We start from the raw sequence: 20,754 nt of genomic DNA, 5'->3' as shown, positions 1-20,754 counted from the left end.
GAACCACAGATTTGGAACGAAGCCTAGCATCCCCCGGGTCAGAGGTCTTCCTGTACGCAAGGATAGTGTCACAGGATTGTCTACAGCTTATCTATTCTTTGTCTCGCTTCCTCCTCCTGCATTTTACAACTCTAAAACAAGATGTACTTTGTCAACATGAGTCAGGGGACTTAAAATTTTACCTGCCCTTTGTTAGAAACGATTTTGCTTTGATAAAATACGTGTACAGCCATCATTCCCTTATATTAATTACTTGCTATAGTGTTTTTTGTCTTCACAGTTCCTGAACAACATTGAACAACATGAATGTCAAGCCTTAGGAAATCAATTGTGTTAAGGATTCATCCAAAAGACATGTTGCAGAAAAATACTTAAGGGCATTAAAAACAAATGTTTCATCCATTTTTGAAGGTAAAAGAAGTATTTATATCTATGGAAACAATAATCTGTCAATTTCTTGTGTTTGAGCGGTGAAATTATAAAGCTCCTTAGCCAGCCCTAGCGGGATGGCACAGTCAGTAAAATGCTTGACTTGGAAACAGGAAGACAGGATTCCAATCCCCAGAAGCCATGTGAAACACTTGGGCGTGGTGACACGCATTTGTAAAATCAGTGCTGGAGAAGGCAGGTCTTCAGCTAGCCTGGCCTTCCTCAAGAGTTCCCAGCTAGTAAGGAACTCCATCTCAAAAAAAAAAAAAAAAAAAAAAAAAAAAAAAGGGAACATTGGAAAGTGTCTGGGGAAGCATGAGGTTGCTCTCTGGCTTCCATATGCATGCACACACACACACACACACAGACCCATACATTCACACATACACACATACAAATACACACAGGAAACTTGTAATTATACCATGCCTTCCTAAATATTACTTGTATGAGCTCTTAAATGTTCTAAAATGAGTATCCTTCATTTAGATAGTAAGAGACAATTTAAAAATTAAAAATTAACCAAATGCAAAAAGAACCCTGTGATCTCAAAGCCTTGTGTGGGTGTTGTCTTTATGCACTGAGAGTAGCTTTGCTGACATGGCAATTGCTGAGCCCTAGGATTCAGAAGATCATTCTAAGAGACTGACGTTCGAAGAAGGAACTTACTGTGTGCTGATGTTCATATGTGCTTAAGCATCTTCCATCTACTCCTCCTGATTGTCAGTTACCTAGTGGACCCTTCATTTCAATACAGCAGAGACCAGATCTGACTTTTCTCCACGATTAGTTATTCTTTGTCCCTGCTCTGGGAAGCTCTTCCTCTTCCTGCCACCATAACAGGACAAAGGACATTTGGCTCCTCATAGAAGGTCTCATCTTTCATGACGGATTGTATTTCCAGTAAACTGGTGGTTTGCTATGGCAGGGCACATGCAGACAAATGCATTTGCAAGAGGGTGATATGACGTGGGTGCTAATAAAACACATAGAAATCCTCCTGCCTGCTGCCAAGATTATATAGCATTTTGTTTCCATTACATCAATTTTTTCTCCCCCTTTTGTGAACATTAATCAAAGAAATACAAAGAGCTCATTAAAGTGATAGATTGAGTGGAAATGTAACCACCTTTTCATTATAAACAGTCCCTTTGCGTTCTCGGGGCCGTAGGCTTTGTTTCCCAGCATTTGTCACGGAGTTCAAATGTCCTTATACATTTAAAACTACCAAATAGCAAATGGGCCCCAGTTGTTTTGTTTAGTGTGAACCAATAGCCAACGCAGCAAAACCACACAAGGAAACTCAACCAAGCAACAGTATCTTAAACACAAAGATAGTTAAGTAGCTGTAAAGGACGGGTTTACCAGATGGCCAATGGATTGGCCACATAATTCAGAAAAGCAGATACCCATCACTGACAACCCTCAGTCAGCTATCCCTGAAAGGTCTAAGAGCAATGGTTCTCAACTGATGGGTTGTGAGACCCAAGACCTAAGACCATCCTGCATATAAGATATTTATATTATGCATAACAGTAGCAAAATTACAGTTATGAAGCAGTAACAAAAATAATTTTACAGTTGGGGGTTACCATAAATAACATGAGGAACTGTGTTAAAGGATCGCAGCATTAGGAAGGTTGAGAACCACTGTCCTAGAGAAAAGGTACATAGCCAAGAAAGACGCTGAGGTGCCAAGCATTTAACAGTTTTTCAATTGAAAGCATTTTTTTTTTTCTTTTAAGGGATAAAGGATATTCTGCATATATGGTTATGCTTCAGGATAAGTGTATAACTGGTTTTTGGATCTTGAAAGCACAGGGGTGTGCCTGGGTGCACACATAAAAGTTTTTACCACAAGAGGGTATGGATGGTGCTAGTTTAATCCTGAGAGTCCACTCCACCCCCCTGCCCCATGTGCAGCATAAGCACTAACTACACTTTGACCATGACCCACAATCAGAAATGAGCCACAATAGACTGATTCTCGAGCCTGGCCTCTTTCAGTTTCTAGTTTGTGGGCTCGGGCAATTTGCTTAATTTCTGTGCCTCAGGGTCTTCATCTGTAAATGGAATAGTAACATGCCATGAAGATTACAAATGGGTTGGTAACAGAAGCAAACTTTTAACACAATAGTATTTCTAAATGTTAACTTCTCGTATGTGTATGCATATGTGCGCATGGTTATGTGTGTGTTTGCGTGTGCAAGTGTATATGTAAGCTATGGGTCAGTACCAGGTCTTTCGTCAAGATGCCATCTACCTTGTTTTATTTGATGCAGGGTCTCTCATTGACCTAGAATTCACTAATTAAGCTAGGCTGGCCATCCAGAAAGCTCCAGGGATCCTCTGTTTCTAATTCCACAGGGCTGGCTTCTTTAGATGGCTTCTGGGGATTCAACTCAGATCCTCATGCTTACATGGTAAGCACTTCACTGACTAAGCTATTCCCCCAGCCTCTTTAACTACTTACTATTAACTTTAACTACTTATTATTCTTAACTAGTTATTATTCATCAAAACTTGGTTATGAAGCTGACGCAGAAAACTAAAGGCATGGATTTTAGTCCAAGATCAACCTCCAACTCTCAGGGAATCCATATGGGTATTCAACACAGATTATTCTTGATATTCCCATTTTTAAAATGAGGCATAAGCAATGTTCCAAATCTCCCTCAGTATGAGCGCCGCATTGTGTATAACACTAGAATATTTTTAAGTCTCAGTTTGGTCACTCAATAGTCAGCAATGACCGCAGAGATCTCATTGGAGTTAGCTTTCCATCTGTTTTTTAAGGTAGTACATAGACACCTATCAACATACTGATACATACATCCAAGAGACACACGTTGTACTGTGACAACCAAGCAGCTGGTAAATTGCATCCCTAGGCACAGAACCATATTATCTCTCAAGAGCAGCCTTCAGGGATGGTCCCCTCTCCCTCCAGGGGTCCTGCATATATTCCACTAACAAAGCATGTTCATTTGCTGCCCTGTGGTTATAGTTGTGGCCATTGATTAGGATGGCCTCAGTTCCTTCATCTGTGGGAACGACTCTAAGGCCCCTCTCAGCTCTAAGGTGCACGCCTCTTTCAAGAGCCCAAATGTTAAAAGTATGCACCCCCAGAATAAACTAGCACGGGAACTGAGTGTCCTAGGATGTTCTCACAAACTCATGTGTGAGAGTTTTTTCCATTCATTTTTACCCCTTTGCTTAGCGCCCAGACCTATGAAAAGAATGTACTTTCTTAGAAGTTTCTCTAATGGCAAAAAAGGCCATAAATAACCATTTATTAAACAAACAGTATGGGCTAAAGAAAGAGAAACTGCCACAATTAGGCCCCTGAGGCCTTGAGCACAGCAGCGCTCGGCTGTAGGACTCTCCTAATCCTGGCCATAGATCACCAGCCCCTGAATTTCCTGAAGTTATCTTCATAATCAAGATGCTATTCCAGCCATTGAGAGCTTTCAAACTATTTTTAATTTTAATTTAAAGAGCAATTAAAGAAAGACAATGGATACGAGGGATAATAAAGTAAGTGATTAGCAGCATGCAAACGACACAGGCTTAATGATTATATGGCGTTAGTCTCCAAAGGGCTTGTTGAGAGAAAGCCCTTTCTACATGTGGCAGTTCGGCTAATGTGTCTCCACCCACAATTACAACATTGCTGACACCATTAACCAGCGAAACAACATCACTTGGTGAAATCCTTGTTGTCTCATTAAAATGGAAAGGGTCAGGTAATTTACCAGCCCTGTATGTCTAGTTTTGTTGTTGGTAATTAGCAAACATTACCCAGCATGGACTCCCGCTGGGAGCTGGAGAAACTTTGTAAAATATTAAAGAGGAAAGTCTTTATATTTCGCTGGAAAATTGAAAAGACGTGCAGTTAGATTCTACATGCCACTCCCCTGCATCAAGGAACAGGAGAGAAAGCAAAACCACAAAACAAACAATCCCCAAAACCAAAGAAACACAACCCACCAGGAACTCTTTCTGCTAGAGAGAACTGTTCAGAATGCACTGGGAAGCCTTGGTCCAAATCAAGCCCTGGAGTCACCACAGGGCCCTGGTGACGCTTGCTCCCCTTCCTGTTTACAAACAAGGGAGCTGGGGAAGGGAGGAGAGGATAACTTCAAACTTCACCTTGACTCTTCCCTCCTCGGGAAGATAATCAGAAAAAGAGTTTTCTCTTTCAGCCAAGTATGGTAGTATACGCCTGCAAACCCTAGTGCTTAGGAAGTGGAGGCAGGAGGATCAAGGCGGTTCAAAGTCAGCTGGACCACATCAGGACACTATCTCAATTTTTTTTTTTTCTCTTTGAGATACTATATAAGACAAAAGTGTTTGTTCAAAGAATATTAGATGAATATTTTTAAGCTGAAAGATTGAGGGAATATTTCCCCATGGCCCTACTTCCTGTCTGCCAGCTTTCTAAGGGAAAGCCTCCTCTGCAGAGCAGGACGAAGGCCCCACCCCAAATGCTGGCCAAAGCTGGGTATGTTGTCAGGGAGCAGAATGAGATCTTATTTTTTAAATGGGATTTTTAGAACATAAAACACATTCCAATAAATGTGAACTGAAAATTATGAATTCATTAAATGACTTTGGTATCTTGTGCTATATATAATATTTATACTCCGACTACTGTAAAATATGCTTTAATATCTTTAGGCAACTATAAGGACTTAAATATTTATAAAATGGCTAAAGATAAAGTATGGCCCTCTTATTCCTACATACAGATGATGTAAGGCTTGCAATCAAAGACAATAACCCTCTCCGCCCATTTGTCATCTTAAAGGAGCCGATCAACCCACCATCCCCCGTGTGCCATCTACATAAGAGTTGTTACCAACATAGGCGACTCTGGAGGACTTTGTGCCTTAAAAACTACCTAGAGTGCTATACTTCACAGAAAACAGGGCTTTCTGAAAATGGAGACAAAACAATAAATTTGCAGGCAAAACAGCTCCGAGAGGGGCCTCAAAATACGGCTGTATTTATCTCTGGGACATGTGAGAATGGGAGGCATTTTGATTTAATATTTCATAACATAGACACAATTGCTTCCTTGCGTGGCATATAATTAATGCTCCTTGCAAAAAGTTGTTTTTCCCCCTTTAATTCCTCAGTATCCTAAATGCAAATAAATAGATGAGAAATACTCTTCAGCAGTGCAGAATAGCCCTCCCATAATCACAATAAAAGGAAAGCCACCGTGAATTTATAATCACCCAGGGGCCTATTAAAAGTAGGTTTAAGTGTGAAACCTCAACCATGATGCTCTCAGCATTTACCCTTCTTGCTTGCCTTCAGTCATGTGATCTGACTCATTTTCAGAATTCTTCCCGTCCCCTGTGCCAATCAGGTATTCAAAGAACTACTTGTGCCAATCTGTGTGGGGCTCCCAAGTGGCAACTCGCTGGTTGCTTTTTTCTGCTCTCTTTGATCAGGATGTGTAGGGTGGACCAGAAACCACACGGAAGTTTGTGAATCAAAATTTAGGTCTCATTATACTTGCATTTTAATGAAGTTTGGTACAAGTCATCCAAACTTCCTGGCCATCACCCGCACGAGGCTGCCAGTTCTATGAGAGCAAACTTCCATGAATCATCAACTCTGATATGCGGTTTGGAAACAGTAATCCTGGGAAAGGCAGGGACTGGACGAGTGCTTCTCAACCTGGACTTCATGTTGGAGTCACTGAAGGATGCATCCTACGTCCAGTGTCTGATATAATTGTTTTGGAATGTGGCCTGAGCAGCTCAAAATTTCTTACAGATCATTGAGGTGATTGCATTGTGTAGCTAAGGTTGAATGCCAGTAGGTTCATTCAAAAACACACCCACCCATACATGATTGACTAACCTGTAAGCAAGGCACCAAGGCATCATGGAGACAGGACAGTCTCTTCAATAAATACATAATGAAAACTGGATTTTCAATTGCAAGAGAATGAAATTGGACCTTTTTCCTATCCTACATACAAAAATTAACCTGAAATTGTATAGACTTGAGTTTAAGACCTAAAGTGTGAACTCTCAGAAGACAAGAAGGGGAAGCTACTCTTTGATGTGGACTTCAGCAATTTGTTGGTTTTGACTAAAACTTATAAGGCTTTGGTAACAAAAGCAAAAATACATCAGTGGGATTGGTGGACACTAAAAAGCTTCTGGTACAGCAAGGGAAACCACCAAACAAATGAAAAGGTACTGTGCAAAATGAAGGAAATTACTTGATACCCAGGTATCTGGTTAGCAGTCAACATCCCCAGTACAATTCAATAATGAAAAACTAACCTGAATCAACTCAACAGAGAAAAGTGAGATATCTTGACAAAAGAGAAACTTGTTTTCTGACTTACTTAAAGGTACTGTGAGGATACTAGAAAGGCCCAGACATTGATTTCACTCTGATAGCAACTTGACCCAGAGGCAGCTAGGATGCTCCATAAGAAAAAGGAGACACAGAGAGATTGAAGGGTTTGTCTAGGCCTAGTAAGTGGCAGAGATAGATTTGAACCCAAGCTATTCATCCAAAAGTAACTAACACATGCTCTGATTAAACTTGATTGCAACCCAAAGCAACCTCTGACATCTCATGGCATGTCACATGACACCATACCATCTGCATGGCCTTAAGATACCTGGTAGAAAATCTTTACTAGACACGTGTAACAAGATGCTCAATGACAGATACATTTGTCTAGAAAGCGGGGAGTATGTTTTCTTCCGGAATATATTTTTTCCATAAAATTCAATTGAAGCATTTAAAGCTCATCAATATCTTTAAGTGCTTTCAAAATTCCCAAACTAAAGTCATTTGTAAATTAGATGCCTTCTTTGCAGGGCCACTTAGGAGAAAAGAAACAAAGGCTTGAGAACTCCGCATGAGTTTTTGCTGGTAAGAGAACAGATAGAGGCGAAAATGCATTCGACGGTTGGCATGCTCACTTGCTAGCTTGAGGCACACATGCTATTTCCAGCATGTGGATTAAATCATGTCGCAGGAAGTTACAAATGGCTCACATTAGGAAATTTACAGGGTGCTCTGGAATGTACCAAACCCAATATCATTAATTATGTGCATCTAAATGATGCCATACAACTTATTGTACATGTCTCTGTCACTTCTGTCTGTAGAGCTCCCATTAGATTCATGATGACACGAACAGAGATGTTAACCTCAAGTGTAAGAGAAAAGCATTAAGTGTAAGGGAAACTGGTTCACAGAAAAGAACTGTTGGTTGATCCACAGTCCTCCCTTATCCAGAATGTCAATGGTGGGAGGAGGGAGGGAGGGAGAGAAGGGAGAAAGAGAAAGAAAGGGTGTGGGGATAGAACAGAGACAGAATCCATAGGATAACAGACTTCCTCTGTCTTCTTTGACTATATAACTTTGCATGGAGTCCACACACCATTTATCTGGACCATTTCTGGAACTGCATATGGAGGCTCTGGGAAATAGAAGCTCATGCTCATTTTCACCTGGTGCTTTCTACTGAGCCTTCTACCTGGGAAGCAGAATCTGCAGATAAGCCTAGAATATTTTGAACATTTCTCTACAAAAGAAAGTAAAAGCCAAGCCTCAAATGTTCCATACTTTTTCTGACATCTCCATAGTCAATCCATTTAAGTGTATATGTATACACATGTGTGTGCTCATTGTGTTGGGGTGATCGTGTGTGTGTGTGTGTGTGTGTGTGTGTGTGTGTGTGTGTGTACATGCCTGTGTGTGGAGGCCAGAGACCAATCTCTGGTGTCGTTCTTCAAGTGCCATCTGCCTTGTTTTTGGAGCAGGGCCTATTGATTGGCTTGAGGCTTGCTGACTAGGCTAGGTGGGCTAGCCTGACACTGAGCCCCAGGGATCCCCTTTTCTCTTCTTCCCAGCACTGGAATTACAAATGCAAGCCACCACATCCGTCTGTTTCACATAGGTCCTGGGATCACACAGGCCTTCGAGTTTGCATGACAATCACTTTAGTAAGCCTGCTCCACAGCTCATCCAATCCATATTCATTGGGGACAAAAAACCTGTTCAGACAAATCTATTCTTCAGGAAGCCAGACTCAGCATAATGCTGCGTATTTCCTCCACCTCTGCTCTTGTCTGTACAACTGGTGGAGCAAAAGACTCAACCCAAAAAATTTCCCAGGACTTCTTGCTGTGGTAGGAAGAGCCAGGGACTACCACCCCACAAAAGATTCATTGAGACAAAAAAAGGATTCAAGACACTCTTCGGCCCTTTGGAAACAAAGGCAATTTAGGGGCAAGGTATTTGAATACTTTCTTCCCTGGAATGTTTAACCTCAAGGAAAACCCCTAAAAGTAGATACACAAAGTCAAGGCCCTTTCTTATCAGAACACAGGTAACACTTGTCTTAATGGGAGCAAGCAGGTTGGTGTGGTCAGAAAAACGCCGTCTTTACCATCATCAGTCTGGGAACCAGCTCCATGTTTGTTCTTGACTAACTCGGACATTGGAAGGGGCTTAGTTTGTCTGAACCTCACTTTCTCATCTTTAAAATGAAGAGTGTAACCTCTGCCTCAACAGGCTTCCAGGGCGATTATAGAATATTGTATGTGAAAAGTGGGGGTGCAGGGCTCACCTGAACTAGACAGAAAGAAGTCACAATTTTTAAAAGAAGCATGGATGGGGCACACACATTTGCAGGAGTCAGCTAACATGTGACAGCCTGATGCTTAGGCAATGCATAAAGTCCCTTCCCAACACTTTGCCACATCTGTTTCCCGTCTCTGAAGCTAAGATTCCCTTTGACTCTGTTGGCCCAGGCTAGGCACATTCTGCACAGGGAAGCCAACCTGCAATGTACACAGTTGGAAGAAAAAAATGATTTTCCTATTTTTTAACTTCTTTCCATTTTCATCCACTAAGAGAGACCTTTGGAATAGAGGAGATGGCTCCACTGGTAACACGCTTGAAGCATAAGTATGAAGATCTGGGTTCAGATCCATAGCACCCCAGATAAAAACCAACCAACCAACCCAGGTATGAGCTCCAGGTTCAATGAGAGACCATGGCTCACAATCAAAGAAGGAGAGCAATTTAGGAAGATAACTGATGTTGGCCTCTGATCTTCTTGCACATGTCCCTACAGGTGCATATATGTATAACCACATCCTGCATGTTCACATGTATACACACACACACACACACACACACACACACACACACACACACACACACACACACTTCATGTTTGGAAGGTACCCAGCACAGTTCCGAAGGTGGTCCACACTTCCCAGTCTCCCGTTGCAATGGCTCTGGTCAACCCTTGTTTCTCTCACTAGGGATGTATCGCCGGAACAGGAAGGGCCGGTCTTAAGAGGCTCTTTCATGTGATGAAATATGCTGTGCAGGAAAAATTCCCCTAACTTGGAGCCATTTACAGAGTAGCTGCAACTGCTTCTTTACCAAACATATCAGCACTAGCGGGCTGAGATTCATCTTGGGAAGTCTGCAGAAGAAATGTTAACGGGGCAGGCCCCTCTCTGTGCTTGAGACCCTCTCAGAGCCCTAAGCCAGACTTTTCTTTATTGTTTAGTAAGCTTTTTTAATGAAATGTACTACTCTTATTATAGAGGATTCCAAATAGGATCTAAATCACAAACCAATAAAAGAAAATTATTGGGCTGGGTATCTAAAGTTACTACCTAGAGGCTACTCCAGTGTGGTATGTATAAATCTCTAAACAGTTAAGTAGAATTGTCTTTCTGGTTTTTGGGATGGGAGCCAACAGCCATTTCAGTTCCAACGGAAGGACAATATTTTAGTGCCGAGCTCCGTTCGTTCAGTGGGCATAAAGAGAAACGGCGTTCCCCCACTGCCACTTCGGAATTGAGAGAGAATATTGTGGTAATGAAATGCTATACAGGAGCAGCTGAAAAAATGCTTCTCTGATTTCAGAGAGGGAGGCTGGGTAGGAGGAAATGGGCATAAGGTGTGTCTGCGATCTGCGTGTGCAGGAAGCCAGGCCCAGCGAAGCAGACGAACAGAAAGAAGTGGGAAGAAGGCAGGTGTTGAAGAGTAGTGACCTGGAGTCGGGGCCGGGGTGGTCTGTCACTCTAATGGAAACACCAGATGTGCAGATGCTTGCCTGCACTGGCCACACTGCAGCTTTGGACACAAAGACGGCACCCTTCAGGAAGGATGTGAACACCTCCACTAAGAGACCCGTGACCCCAGTCCTGCCAAACACCACAACTCTCCCTCTGGAGCAAGGCTACAGAACATATAAAATGCAGACCCCTGTGTAATAAAAACCAAGGAAATTCCAGAGACTTCAGTTATAAGGGACCACGGGGCTCCTCTCATTCAATCTGCCTCTCATCACAGAGATCATGGTGGCCAGTAACTTTCCTTTAGTACATGAGGAGAAGATGCTCACCATCTCTGCAGCTCCAGTTCTGTTTCCTGGGAATGGATTCCTTATGTTAGGTAAAAACAAAACAAAACAGTTCTCTTTTCATTATTAGCTGACAGTCCTGGTCTTTGTGCAATGGGACCCAAGATACAATGAACCTTTAACCTGCTCATCAACCATTTGGTAAGCGGCTTGTTGTCCTGGTTTTCCTCATTCCAGCTGTCCCCTTCACACCATTATTTTGTTTGTCCCTTTCCCCCTTTTATGGATGGTTGTGAGCCACCATGTGGTTGCTGGGAATTGAACTGAGGACCTCTGGAAGAACAGCCAGTGCTCTTAAACGCTGAGCCATCTCTCCAGCCCCCCTTTCCCCCTTTTAACTCTTCATGGCTTCTGACATATCCTTCTGCTGACAAGGATGAAATGATCACTGCTCCCAATAAATTGGACTTTCACCAGCAAGAATGACCCAATCTCTTCCTTCCTGTGAGCTCTGTCCCTGAGTTCCAGCTTGGTAAACTCCTCAAGAAGCCTGCATTTGTCATCCAGTGAGCTAAGGGTCTTAATCCATGGCATCCCTCCCAGAGGGAAAATAGAAGAAGTCACTATGGGTTCAGATAATGAAAGGCTGGACAAACAGGTGTGTGTGTGTGTGTGTGTGTGTGTGTGTGTGTGTGTGTGTGTGTGTGTGTATGAGAGAGAGAGAGAGAGAGGAGGAGGAGGAAGATCAAGGTCATTAGGCAAGACTAGGATACATGAGACTCTATCTCAAAAAACGAAATAAAATAAAGCACAGTATAGGTAGAAAATTTGAAAGCTGGGGTTTGATTTTTGTGCTCCTTGCTGGCATTTTGGGGTTCTGGACTCAGCTTATGATTCCTCAGCTACAAGCAATAGTCCCCTTGGCTCCCTCTATCTAAGGTGGTCCTCCGTCACTGTTCATCTCCACTGCTTCTCTCTGATACTCTCCATCATTTCTAGAGCATAACAAGAGGCCTTCTCTGTAGGTGTGAGCATCTCCTGCATTCAAGAGGTCACTTTCCCCATTAGTTTTCAGCCCCACCTTGATGTTCCATCAGGTTCTTGAGGTAATGAACCCTGCCTGAACCCAGCCCTCCCAACGCTGCTTTCTCACAGGCCCTGTGCCACTCTGCAAGCCTCCGGGGGTGATGAGCGTCTCTGACCTCAATGAGAATGTCATGGAGACAACTCATCCTTGCAGACTCTGTAGTGCTGCTTGCTACAACCTTCCTGCTTTTTCCACTTCAAAGCCTCAGTCTTCCTTCTAGATCAGTGGTTCTCGACCTGTTGGTCAAAATACTCTTTACAGGGGTTGCCTAAGGCAATTAAGAAACACAGATATTTACATTACATCACAGTAGCAAATTTACATAGGTACACTACATAAACAGCAGCAAAATGACAGTTCTGAAGTTGCAACAAAAGTCATTTATGGTTGGGAGTCACCACAATGTGAGGAACTCCATTAAAGGGTCGAAGCATTAAAAAGGTGAGAACCACTGCTCTTGATAAACACATCCTGCCTAGTGTTCCTGCATTCTTTTCCTTTTTGGTTCTAAAGAAGGCTTTATGGGGCTGCCAGATCAATCTCCTTAAAGCACAAGCCCAATCCCATCACTCTCTACGAAACCTTCTACAGCTCCCCAATGTCTACTGAACTTTATAGCATTTTAGCTCATAAACTCATGCAACATTATTTACCCCTTCCTAATCCAAAAGTGAAGAAATTACTTAAAAGCACCATCTACATTTAGGCTTATCTCTTTCTATCATCATAAATATCTCATACTCTAGCTGAGTCATGCTTGTCAGTACCCCTCAAATGCATTCCCTGTGCCTCACTCCTTGTTCCCCTCTTCTCTCTCTCTCTCTCTCTCTCTCTCTCTCTCTCTCTCTCTCTCTCTCTCTCTCATTCTTTTGTCTCCACCTGCTATAATCTGTGCAGTTTTCCCAAGTGTCTCTCTTTCCGAGTTCGCTATTTGTAGAAGAAGGGGTCAGACCGGGAACGAGTCTTATGTTCACCATCTCACCAACAATGCCTACCACACACTCTGGGACATAAAAGGTGCTTGTGGAATTGGACTGACTCATATAAGACACGAAGCATGAATCACACAAATGCAGAGCCCTACAGCAGGAAGAGAATAAGGAAGGCCCTTTAAAACTAGCATTCAGACATAGCCCAGGCATTGAAACACAGAGGGAAATCCTTCCTACAGAGACTCAGCTCGCCTCAAGGACAGATCCTGTTGGCTTTGGGGTAAATATCAAGGCCATGTTGGATCTCAGCTGTGTCACCTTCCAAAGCTGTGTGCTAGGTAACTAATACCTGTACTTATCACTTAGAGAGGGTGACCGAAGCAAGGTTATCAAATAGAGCCAGTGGGCAGGAAACACAGCCCGATGCTCCCACATCATTTCCCTGCCACTTTTTCCTCCATTTGAATTTTTTTCAAGTCCTGAGAAGGTTAACATGATCCAAAAATATGCAAGGAAAAGAGAGATCATCAAACTGCTGCATGTACAAAACACATGTAATTCAGGCAAGTTAGTCCATGAACTTCTAGCTGCTTCTCCCATCTCTGCCTCTCATCCTGCTATTGGAGTGCTGGGACCACAGACATATGCCACTGCATCCAGCTGTTCAAGTCAAATCAAACTCAGATTATCAAGCTCGTGCTGTGAGTCTTTACCAGAGGAACCATCTCTTTGGCCTGAGGGATCTGTTTCCACTTTGATGGGTCTACTTGGGTATAACCCCATTATAAATGGAAGAGCATCTGCATCCTGTCAAATAATGGAATCTTTTGCTTCATATGAACCTCCATCCAAAGCCAAAGCACCTTCTACTCTTTACCTAAGCGCCGAGGTAACACTGTAGGCTGTGCAGGCCAACTTTAGGGTTCCTCTTGGTCCTCACAGGTTCAAAGTGATCAGGACTAAATTCTTCTTCTTCTTCCCCAGCCCATGTCTCTTCCTTGGTCTTCTCTTCTTAGTTGCATGGCCATCATCTAGTAGGCATCCCTAAAAACCATCCCCAGCTCCTTACCCACCATCTCCTCCTCCACCACAGTCCTCCACAACTCTTTTCTGTACTTCAGCTCCACCTCCACATCCGCCTTGATTCATGGAGCTACACACTGAGCCCCATCCCGTTTCACAAGAACCCTTTGCCACAATGTCCTGCCTGCATCACTTCCCACCTTTAGCCATGGTCAAGCTGTGTTTTTTTCAAAGATGGATTTATAATTGCCCTGATATGTCAAACCTTTGATGACTTCTCCCAATCCAAACCCTTAGCAAAACATGAAGCTACCTTCTCAGGCTAAGCAGCCCAGTTACATAGCCACTAACCACACAGAACCATTTCTTATAGTTTAAAGGTGAAATGAACCATCCCTCATCCCTTAGGCTCATGTGTTTATTCACTTGTCCCCTGATGGTGGGACCATTAGGAGGTAAAGCCTTGCTGGGGGAAGATCACTGGGGGTGGGCCTTAGGGTTTTTCTCTAAGTCTTCACTCTTTCTGTTCACTCTCTGTTTCTGGATTGCAGGTACAACATGACCCACTGGCCTCCTGTTCCTGCCGCCATGCCTTCCTGACCATAATGGAGTATCTCCCCACAAACCATAAGCCCAAACAACCCCTTCCTTCTTGCAGTTGCTTTTTGTCTGATACTTTGTCATAGCAATAAGAAGAGCAGTGGCTACTGCTGAAGTTAAACTTCATTAAAATGGAATAAGAGGGAACGTTCAGTTCCTCCATCGCGTGCACACCAGGTCTTCCGCGAGAGCTGTACAGCCACATGCGTTCGACGCATGCCCGGCTGTCTGCTCCTTTGGGAAGACTTCTGAAGACATGGGGATAGGGACAAATGCTCCCCCTCCACTCTGTGTTCCTCTCTTGCTAACCTGGTCCTCCTTGACTTGTACTGTCATTGTCCTCCACGAACTGAGCTCCTTGTCACTAGTGAGAGGCTGAATCCAAGCCATTTTTTGTTTTTCTGTGGAGTGACTGGTGCACGGGGGACACATACTTAGTCCTTTCTTTTCCTTAAGAGAAGCCTTGACCAGAAGCAAAAATTAGGTCTAAGATGCTCATTTCACATTTTTATACTTAAAACAAAACAAAACAGAAAAGGAGCAAGTCTTTTTAGGTACTGATTCCAGAGGCCCTCTGAGAACGCACCCTGAACGCACTCTTGGGAAGAGCAGAGTCCTTTCTTGTCTTTTAGAACCACGGGAAACTGGCTGGCGAGAGGCACTATTGTACCAGCTGATTTAAATTGAAGTGTTTTCCCCAGATAAATGCGTGCTAAATAATACACCAGCTCTCCAACCAAAGGGAAGTGACAGGCACTCTGTAAATAAAGGCACTTAGTTGCTGGTAAAGAGCTGTAAAGTGGTTCTGAGCTGATGTTTGCTGACCAGCAAGAAGCAGCTTCACCTGCTTTATGTAATTGTCACTGCAGTTTTGCCTGCTGTATATTAAAACTGCATCTCATAGACCCAAATGTCATGTCGGATCTACCCTCCCACATGGAATACGCCACCTTTCGCTGTAATTGTTTGTGACAACCAGCCATCACATCTCCTCTTTTCAGAAAGTGTCTGGTCCAGAATCCCTAAGCTGGGTCAGTTCTGACACCATGTGGGCTAGAGAAGCGACACTGAAAGGGAAGATAGAAAAAAAAAAAAGAGGAGACCAGATAGTACGCCCTGGCAAGTGCACAGACACCAATTCTCCCCATGGAGGCTGGAGTTCCTCAATGTTATAGCCCCTTTTCTTGTTCAATTGTAGCACTTTAGAACAACTTCCCACATGGTTACAAGAGCACGCTGCCACACGAGCACAACAATTTCTGGACCCAGCTGGGTTCTGGAAAAATGAAAACATGGCTCATGCCTGGGTTGAGGTAGTTGTGGGGTTTTGTCAAGGACCACAGGACACATCATGATGAACCTGGCCTGGCAGGTGCTAGAAATCTCTATGGTTTTCACTCGGAGGATGTAAGATATGCTTCCCAAATGCAAAGAACAACGTCATGCCTTTGTTGCCTGTTATTCCAGCCTCCCTTGGAGTGTGGACCTGCCAAATACCTGGATGGAGAAGCAAGTGTCTGAGGCCACTGGGAACACCAGCTAGTCAAAGAGGTCTTAGAGAGCTGAAACAGCAGGGACATTCAGCTCCCCTATCTAGTGCAAGGCTAAAAGGAACTCAAAGAACAGTACAGGGTGAGCTCTAGAGGTAAGCAGTGAGGAAGAGCCACTTTTTGGTGTTGTGAACCACCATTGGACCATCATCAGTGGGATATCAGAGTGATACCAGAAGTGATGCAGAGCCCAATGACAGTCTAGGAGGAGACAGAGTGAAAAAGAAAAGTGGGATAAAGGTTGGAGACCAAGAGTTTCCATACTGTGTCCTTGGGAGAGCTGACTGCTGGCTGCTACAAGCCACCTGCTCAGTTCTGCTGTTGACCCAAGGCTCAGAGAAATGCTGCCTGCCAGGCCTGCACCTCATCCTTTGCCTTTCTCTGCTCTTGATGTACCTTCAGCCATTCAGGCCACTAGAACAAACACTGGACGGTAACTGTTGGACATTGACAACAGAGAGCCCCTTCTCGCTATTCAGGATGCTGAGACATCCCCAGTCAAGGCTTTCTGATTCATAAATGGTGCGTTCTTCCTTCCTCTCCCCATGGCAGTGGGAATGCTGGGTCTTTCTAAGGTCTCTCTTATACAGGTACCAATCCCTTTCAAGAGCACTGTCTTCATGACCTAGTCACCTCCTCAAGTTCTCACCTTTCCAGACCATCCCATCCAAGGTTAGCACTTCAATACACAAACAGCTGAGGGTCAAACATCAGACTGCCACCGCATGTGCACATTCACACACAAAAGAAAGATACCCCTTCCTTCTGCCGAGAGAAAAAGGAATGTCGCTTCTCCCTCCATATCTCTTGCTAAAACTTACTCTCTTCGCTTATTCCTGATTTTCTTAATATCAAGGCCTTTGGGCGCAGGGGAAAGGGGGCATTTTGTCAGTATGGACATCATACAGAATTCGAGGTAGGACGAAGTTTAAAGGAGCTGGACGGGTGGAACGCCTGTGTCAAGTGCACATGTAACTACACACTGGGGCACTGTCATACATCTGCAGGCATTGGGGACACAGACGGGCAGGGGAAAGGAAAGGTTTCCCTGCCTTTTTCTGTTCTCAGCATCTCTACCCACAGGGACAACTGCTCCTTTCAAATGTTTCCAGTTCCCTTGCCATCCCCCTCCCCAGGACAGGAGGCATGTCGGAACGAGCTGTTCAACACGTTCAGTGCACTGGGTTTGTTAGTGTGAAGATTTCAACAGCTTTAGAGCAGCTTGTACCAGTCACCCAGGGATCTCATTAGAATGCAGATCTGACAGGTAGTGTGAGATGGGCCACGAGAAGATGCATCTCCAACAAGCTGCCCCAGGTGATGCTCACACCAGGGTGAAGGTGAGGAAGACAAATTAAAGAGCAGGGGCTTAAAGGCAGATACCACATACCAGCTAGCTTCATTCACCCTCAGGAAGGTCAGTCTATTGTCTTTTCACATCCTTTCTCCCCAGTGCTCCCAGACAAGCTGGGCAGGAGGCAAGTTCTATATCCTGTGTGTGCAGCCCGGCAGAACTCAGGGTGTCTCTTAAGGCCTTGGCATGTTGCTGTCTCACACAGGTGAGCCAAGTTTTACATTGGGGAGTATCAGGCAGGATGGTGGAATGGAGAGATCAAAATTAGGCCCCTGGCAAGGTTATGTGAGAAAAAGATGGAAGCTGGAAATGACTCAGCAAGAGTTAGAGACTGATCCAGCCTTCAGAAGAGTTGCAGAAACCCAAGTCAAGGAGGCCCTGATTCACCACTCCACAGGCAAGAGCAAAATGGGTGGTATTCCAGCTTGACCTAAAGCTGCTGTGACTCTCAAGACCCCAGGGGAAGGCCCTGCCTCTTCACCCAGTGCCCAGCAGCAAGGCCACTGACTCTCAGGACACTCCTCCAAGAGTGGCTTTGAATTTCCCAGCTGCTCAGGGTCCCACTGCAAAGTATTAAGGCCTCTCCTTCTCTTTCACTTCCTCATCCCACCTCAGCACTCCTCTTTCCCTGGCCAGCTCTCCCCTAGAGAAAGCGCAAAGAAGAGAACCTGCACCAGAGAGGTTTCTCAGGTACTGTGGTGTTTTGGTTCTGCGACAACACTGAGCAGAAGCTAGAAGTGGATAGTAATGCTGGGTTGCTCAAAGATCGGAGAGCTCCAAGGTCTTAGCTCCACCATCCAGTTGAGTTTCCAGAAAGGCCTGTATATGGAGCTGTACCCAGCCACCAATAAGGACCTTTCTACCCCAGCACATGCAGTCCTTGGGGGCTTGGAATGATGGGAGTAAGGGCCCCCCATTCAGCTGTCAACCATACCCATCCAGTAGGCCCTGCATGACCCACATAGAGCTGCCATTCAGAGGGAAATATTTCATCTCCTATCCTTGCTGATTTCCAAGGCCACTCATTATGGGGCTACTTGCTATGCCAATTGCCGGAGACTACAAAAATGGCATCTTTACCTGAAACCACCTGTCCAGGATCCCAGAGCAAATGACAGGGAAGACTGGGGCCAAGAGAAAAGGCAGCTGTGTGTCCTTTAAGGCCTCTGGGCCTCCTACAGGAAAATGCACAGGCCAGCAAGCATCACTCCTTGCTACCTGACTTCATGTGTCGACCCCATCCCTACGCTTTAGAGATCTCCACCCTTGGGTCAGCAGAGTCTTGGATGTGACCCTAACTGTTGCAAAGCTTAACACCCCCATTTTGAAGTTTTCAATGGAAAAGTACTCACAGGGGAGGGGAAGAGAATTCTGCAGCTGGCATCTTCGAATTGCTCTGGCACTTCGGCAGTGACCCTGGTCATAAAGCCGATTGTTTGCAAAGAGACTCTTTTATTGCTTCAAAAGGCAACAAACTGGGCAAGGGAGACATATATCAGGGTTCAGGTCTCCATCTCCAGATGGCAGGAAGAACAGATGCGCCTCTGTAAGCCATTGTGGCCACCACAGGTTTCACTGCCAGACAGGCTGATGTGAGCCCCTTTGAATTACTGAGTGAAGGATATCCCTCTTGCCAGCCCCTGTCCCCCATAGCACAGCAGAGAAGTATTACAGGCCGTCCTTACCTTGGGAATTAGCCTGCAAGACCCCGATGCTGTCATCAAACTGCATAGATTTGATGTTGAGTGACGCCAAGATGCATTCCTTGTCCTGAAGCGAAGTATCATCAATATTATTCTGATTGGCTGACAGGATAACGCACATGTCACAGAGGTTGATGTTGACAGCCCTTAAGTCAGCCCGACTTAATGGTGTACCCTTTGGCATTGGGGGGGGGAGGAGGGAAAGGGAGGGAGGGAGGGAGGGAGGGGAAGGGAGGGAGAGAGGGGGAGAGAGAGAGAGAGAGAGAGAGAGAGAGAGAGAGAGAGAGAGAGAGAGAGAGAGAAATAAAAACAAATTAAAGATTGAGCCAGAGCTTTGGGACATTATTTAACAAGTATCTTTTTTATGTCTTGACATTAAGCTGGCCTAACTACATTTCAGGGACTAAGGGCCGTACGCTAATCTAAAGGGTAGTCGGTGCTGATGGCAGCATTTCAGGCCAGCTCTCAATACTCAATCAAGCTATTACTAACAAACGCGAGACGAATAATGCCAGGGTCTACATCTTCCTCCTGCCTGGAAATTGTCTTGATTTAAGTAACTGTCCTGTGGCAACCTCTGCCTTTCAGAACATAACGAGGGGGTGGGTTTCAAATGCCTGTTTATTTAATAGCAGGTCACTTCTGTCTCTGGCAAAAGACAGCACAGCCGGCTAGAATCTCCAAAGCAGTCATGGGGAAATCCGCGGAGCAGGGTGGTGATGAGGGAGGCTCGTGGCTCTGCTCAGTCAGGAGGCTGGGGGAGCCAGTGGAATTAGTGGGCGTCGTGCAAAGGGGAGAGAGCAAGCTTTGGGCCATAAAATTGCAATACATATTTTCCAGCAAGAGAAAGAAAGCCAAGGAAAGGACATAGTTATCCAGCAACATAAGAGAGATTAAACATATTTTTTGGACACCCATACAATTGAAGAGTGTACTGACAAGTGCAGCCAGAGCTAGCCCTCCATGTACTCAGCGAGTTGGAATAATCTGCAAGATAAAGGAATTAGTAAGTGGTAGGGAGGTGGGGATCTAGAACAATTAAAAAAGTATAACCCCATTTATTTAGAAAAAAATGAAGCTCCTTGAAGTAAAAATTATATATTTATAAATGTATGCAAATTCAAAGAGAAAACTCAGAAAAAACTATACACTAAACTAATAACAGTAATTACCTCTGGGAGAGGAAAGGATGAAGTGGAAAGTTTGCTTTTGACTTTATATACTTCTATATTGTTTGAATATTTTATAACAAGAACAGATTTGTATATTACTGGTGCAATTAAAAATAAATAAGCCAGTAAACAGAGTTCTTTTTTTTAAAACTCCATAACAATGTGAGACAGACAAACCTTTGCAGATTCAAGGTTAATGATGGAGAGCAACCATAGATATGATAGAAAGATAGGACCAGCACTCTCAGACACTGACCTCCCAAGGATGTCCCAGTAGAGATACCTGGAGCATCCCATGTCAGAGCACCCAATAGCCATACAGCATTATTTTGGGAGTCCTATCCAGCCATTAGTATCGTTGATACTCTAGGTTGATTTAAGCTTCTCCTTGTGTATATGGACACCCCAGTTGCCTTCAACCTACAGCCTGTATTGGCCAAGTGTTTTCCAGCTGCTGTATGCATCTCCTCTTGTTCTCATCACTAGATGGACTTTGAAAAAATAGGATCTGGAAGCCAGGCGGTGGTGG

The 20,754-nt window shown here is 44.3% G+C and overlaps 1 protein-coding gene across 21 annotated transcripts in view; it reads right to left on the bottom strand.

Moving 5' to 3' along the window:
- The window catches only part of Kcnma1 (potassium calcium-activated channel subfamily M alpha 1), a 710,535-nt gene that overhangs the window by 46,669 nt on the left and 643,112 nt on the right, over positions 1 to 20,754 (bottom strand). For all 21 annotated transcript variants that reach the window (XM_076544629.1, XM_076544630.1, XM_076544631.1 and 18 more), the window contains one exon: positions 19,036 to 19,228. In XM_076544629.1, coding sequence (XP_076400744.1) covers positions 19,036 to 19,228 — 193 coding nt within the window. The remainder of the gene's footprint in view (positions 1 to 19,035; positions 19,229 to 20,754) is intronic.

The sequence above is a fragment of the Peromyscus maniculatus genome, chromosome 9, assembly GCF_049852395.1.
Source record: "Peromyscus maniculatus bairdii isolate BWxNUB_F1_BW_parent chromosome 9, HU_Pman_BW_mat_3.1, whole genome shotgun sequence".
Classification (NCBI taxonomy): domain Eukaryota; kingdom Metazoa; phylum Chordata; class Mammalia; order Rodentia; family Cricetidae; genus Peromyscus; species Peromyscus maniculatus.
The sequence above is the reverse complement of the archived record's forward strand: the minus strand, read 5'-3'. Positions and strand labels throughout refer to the sequence as shown.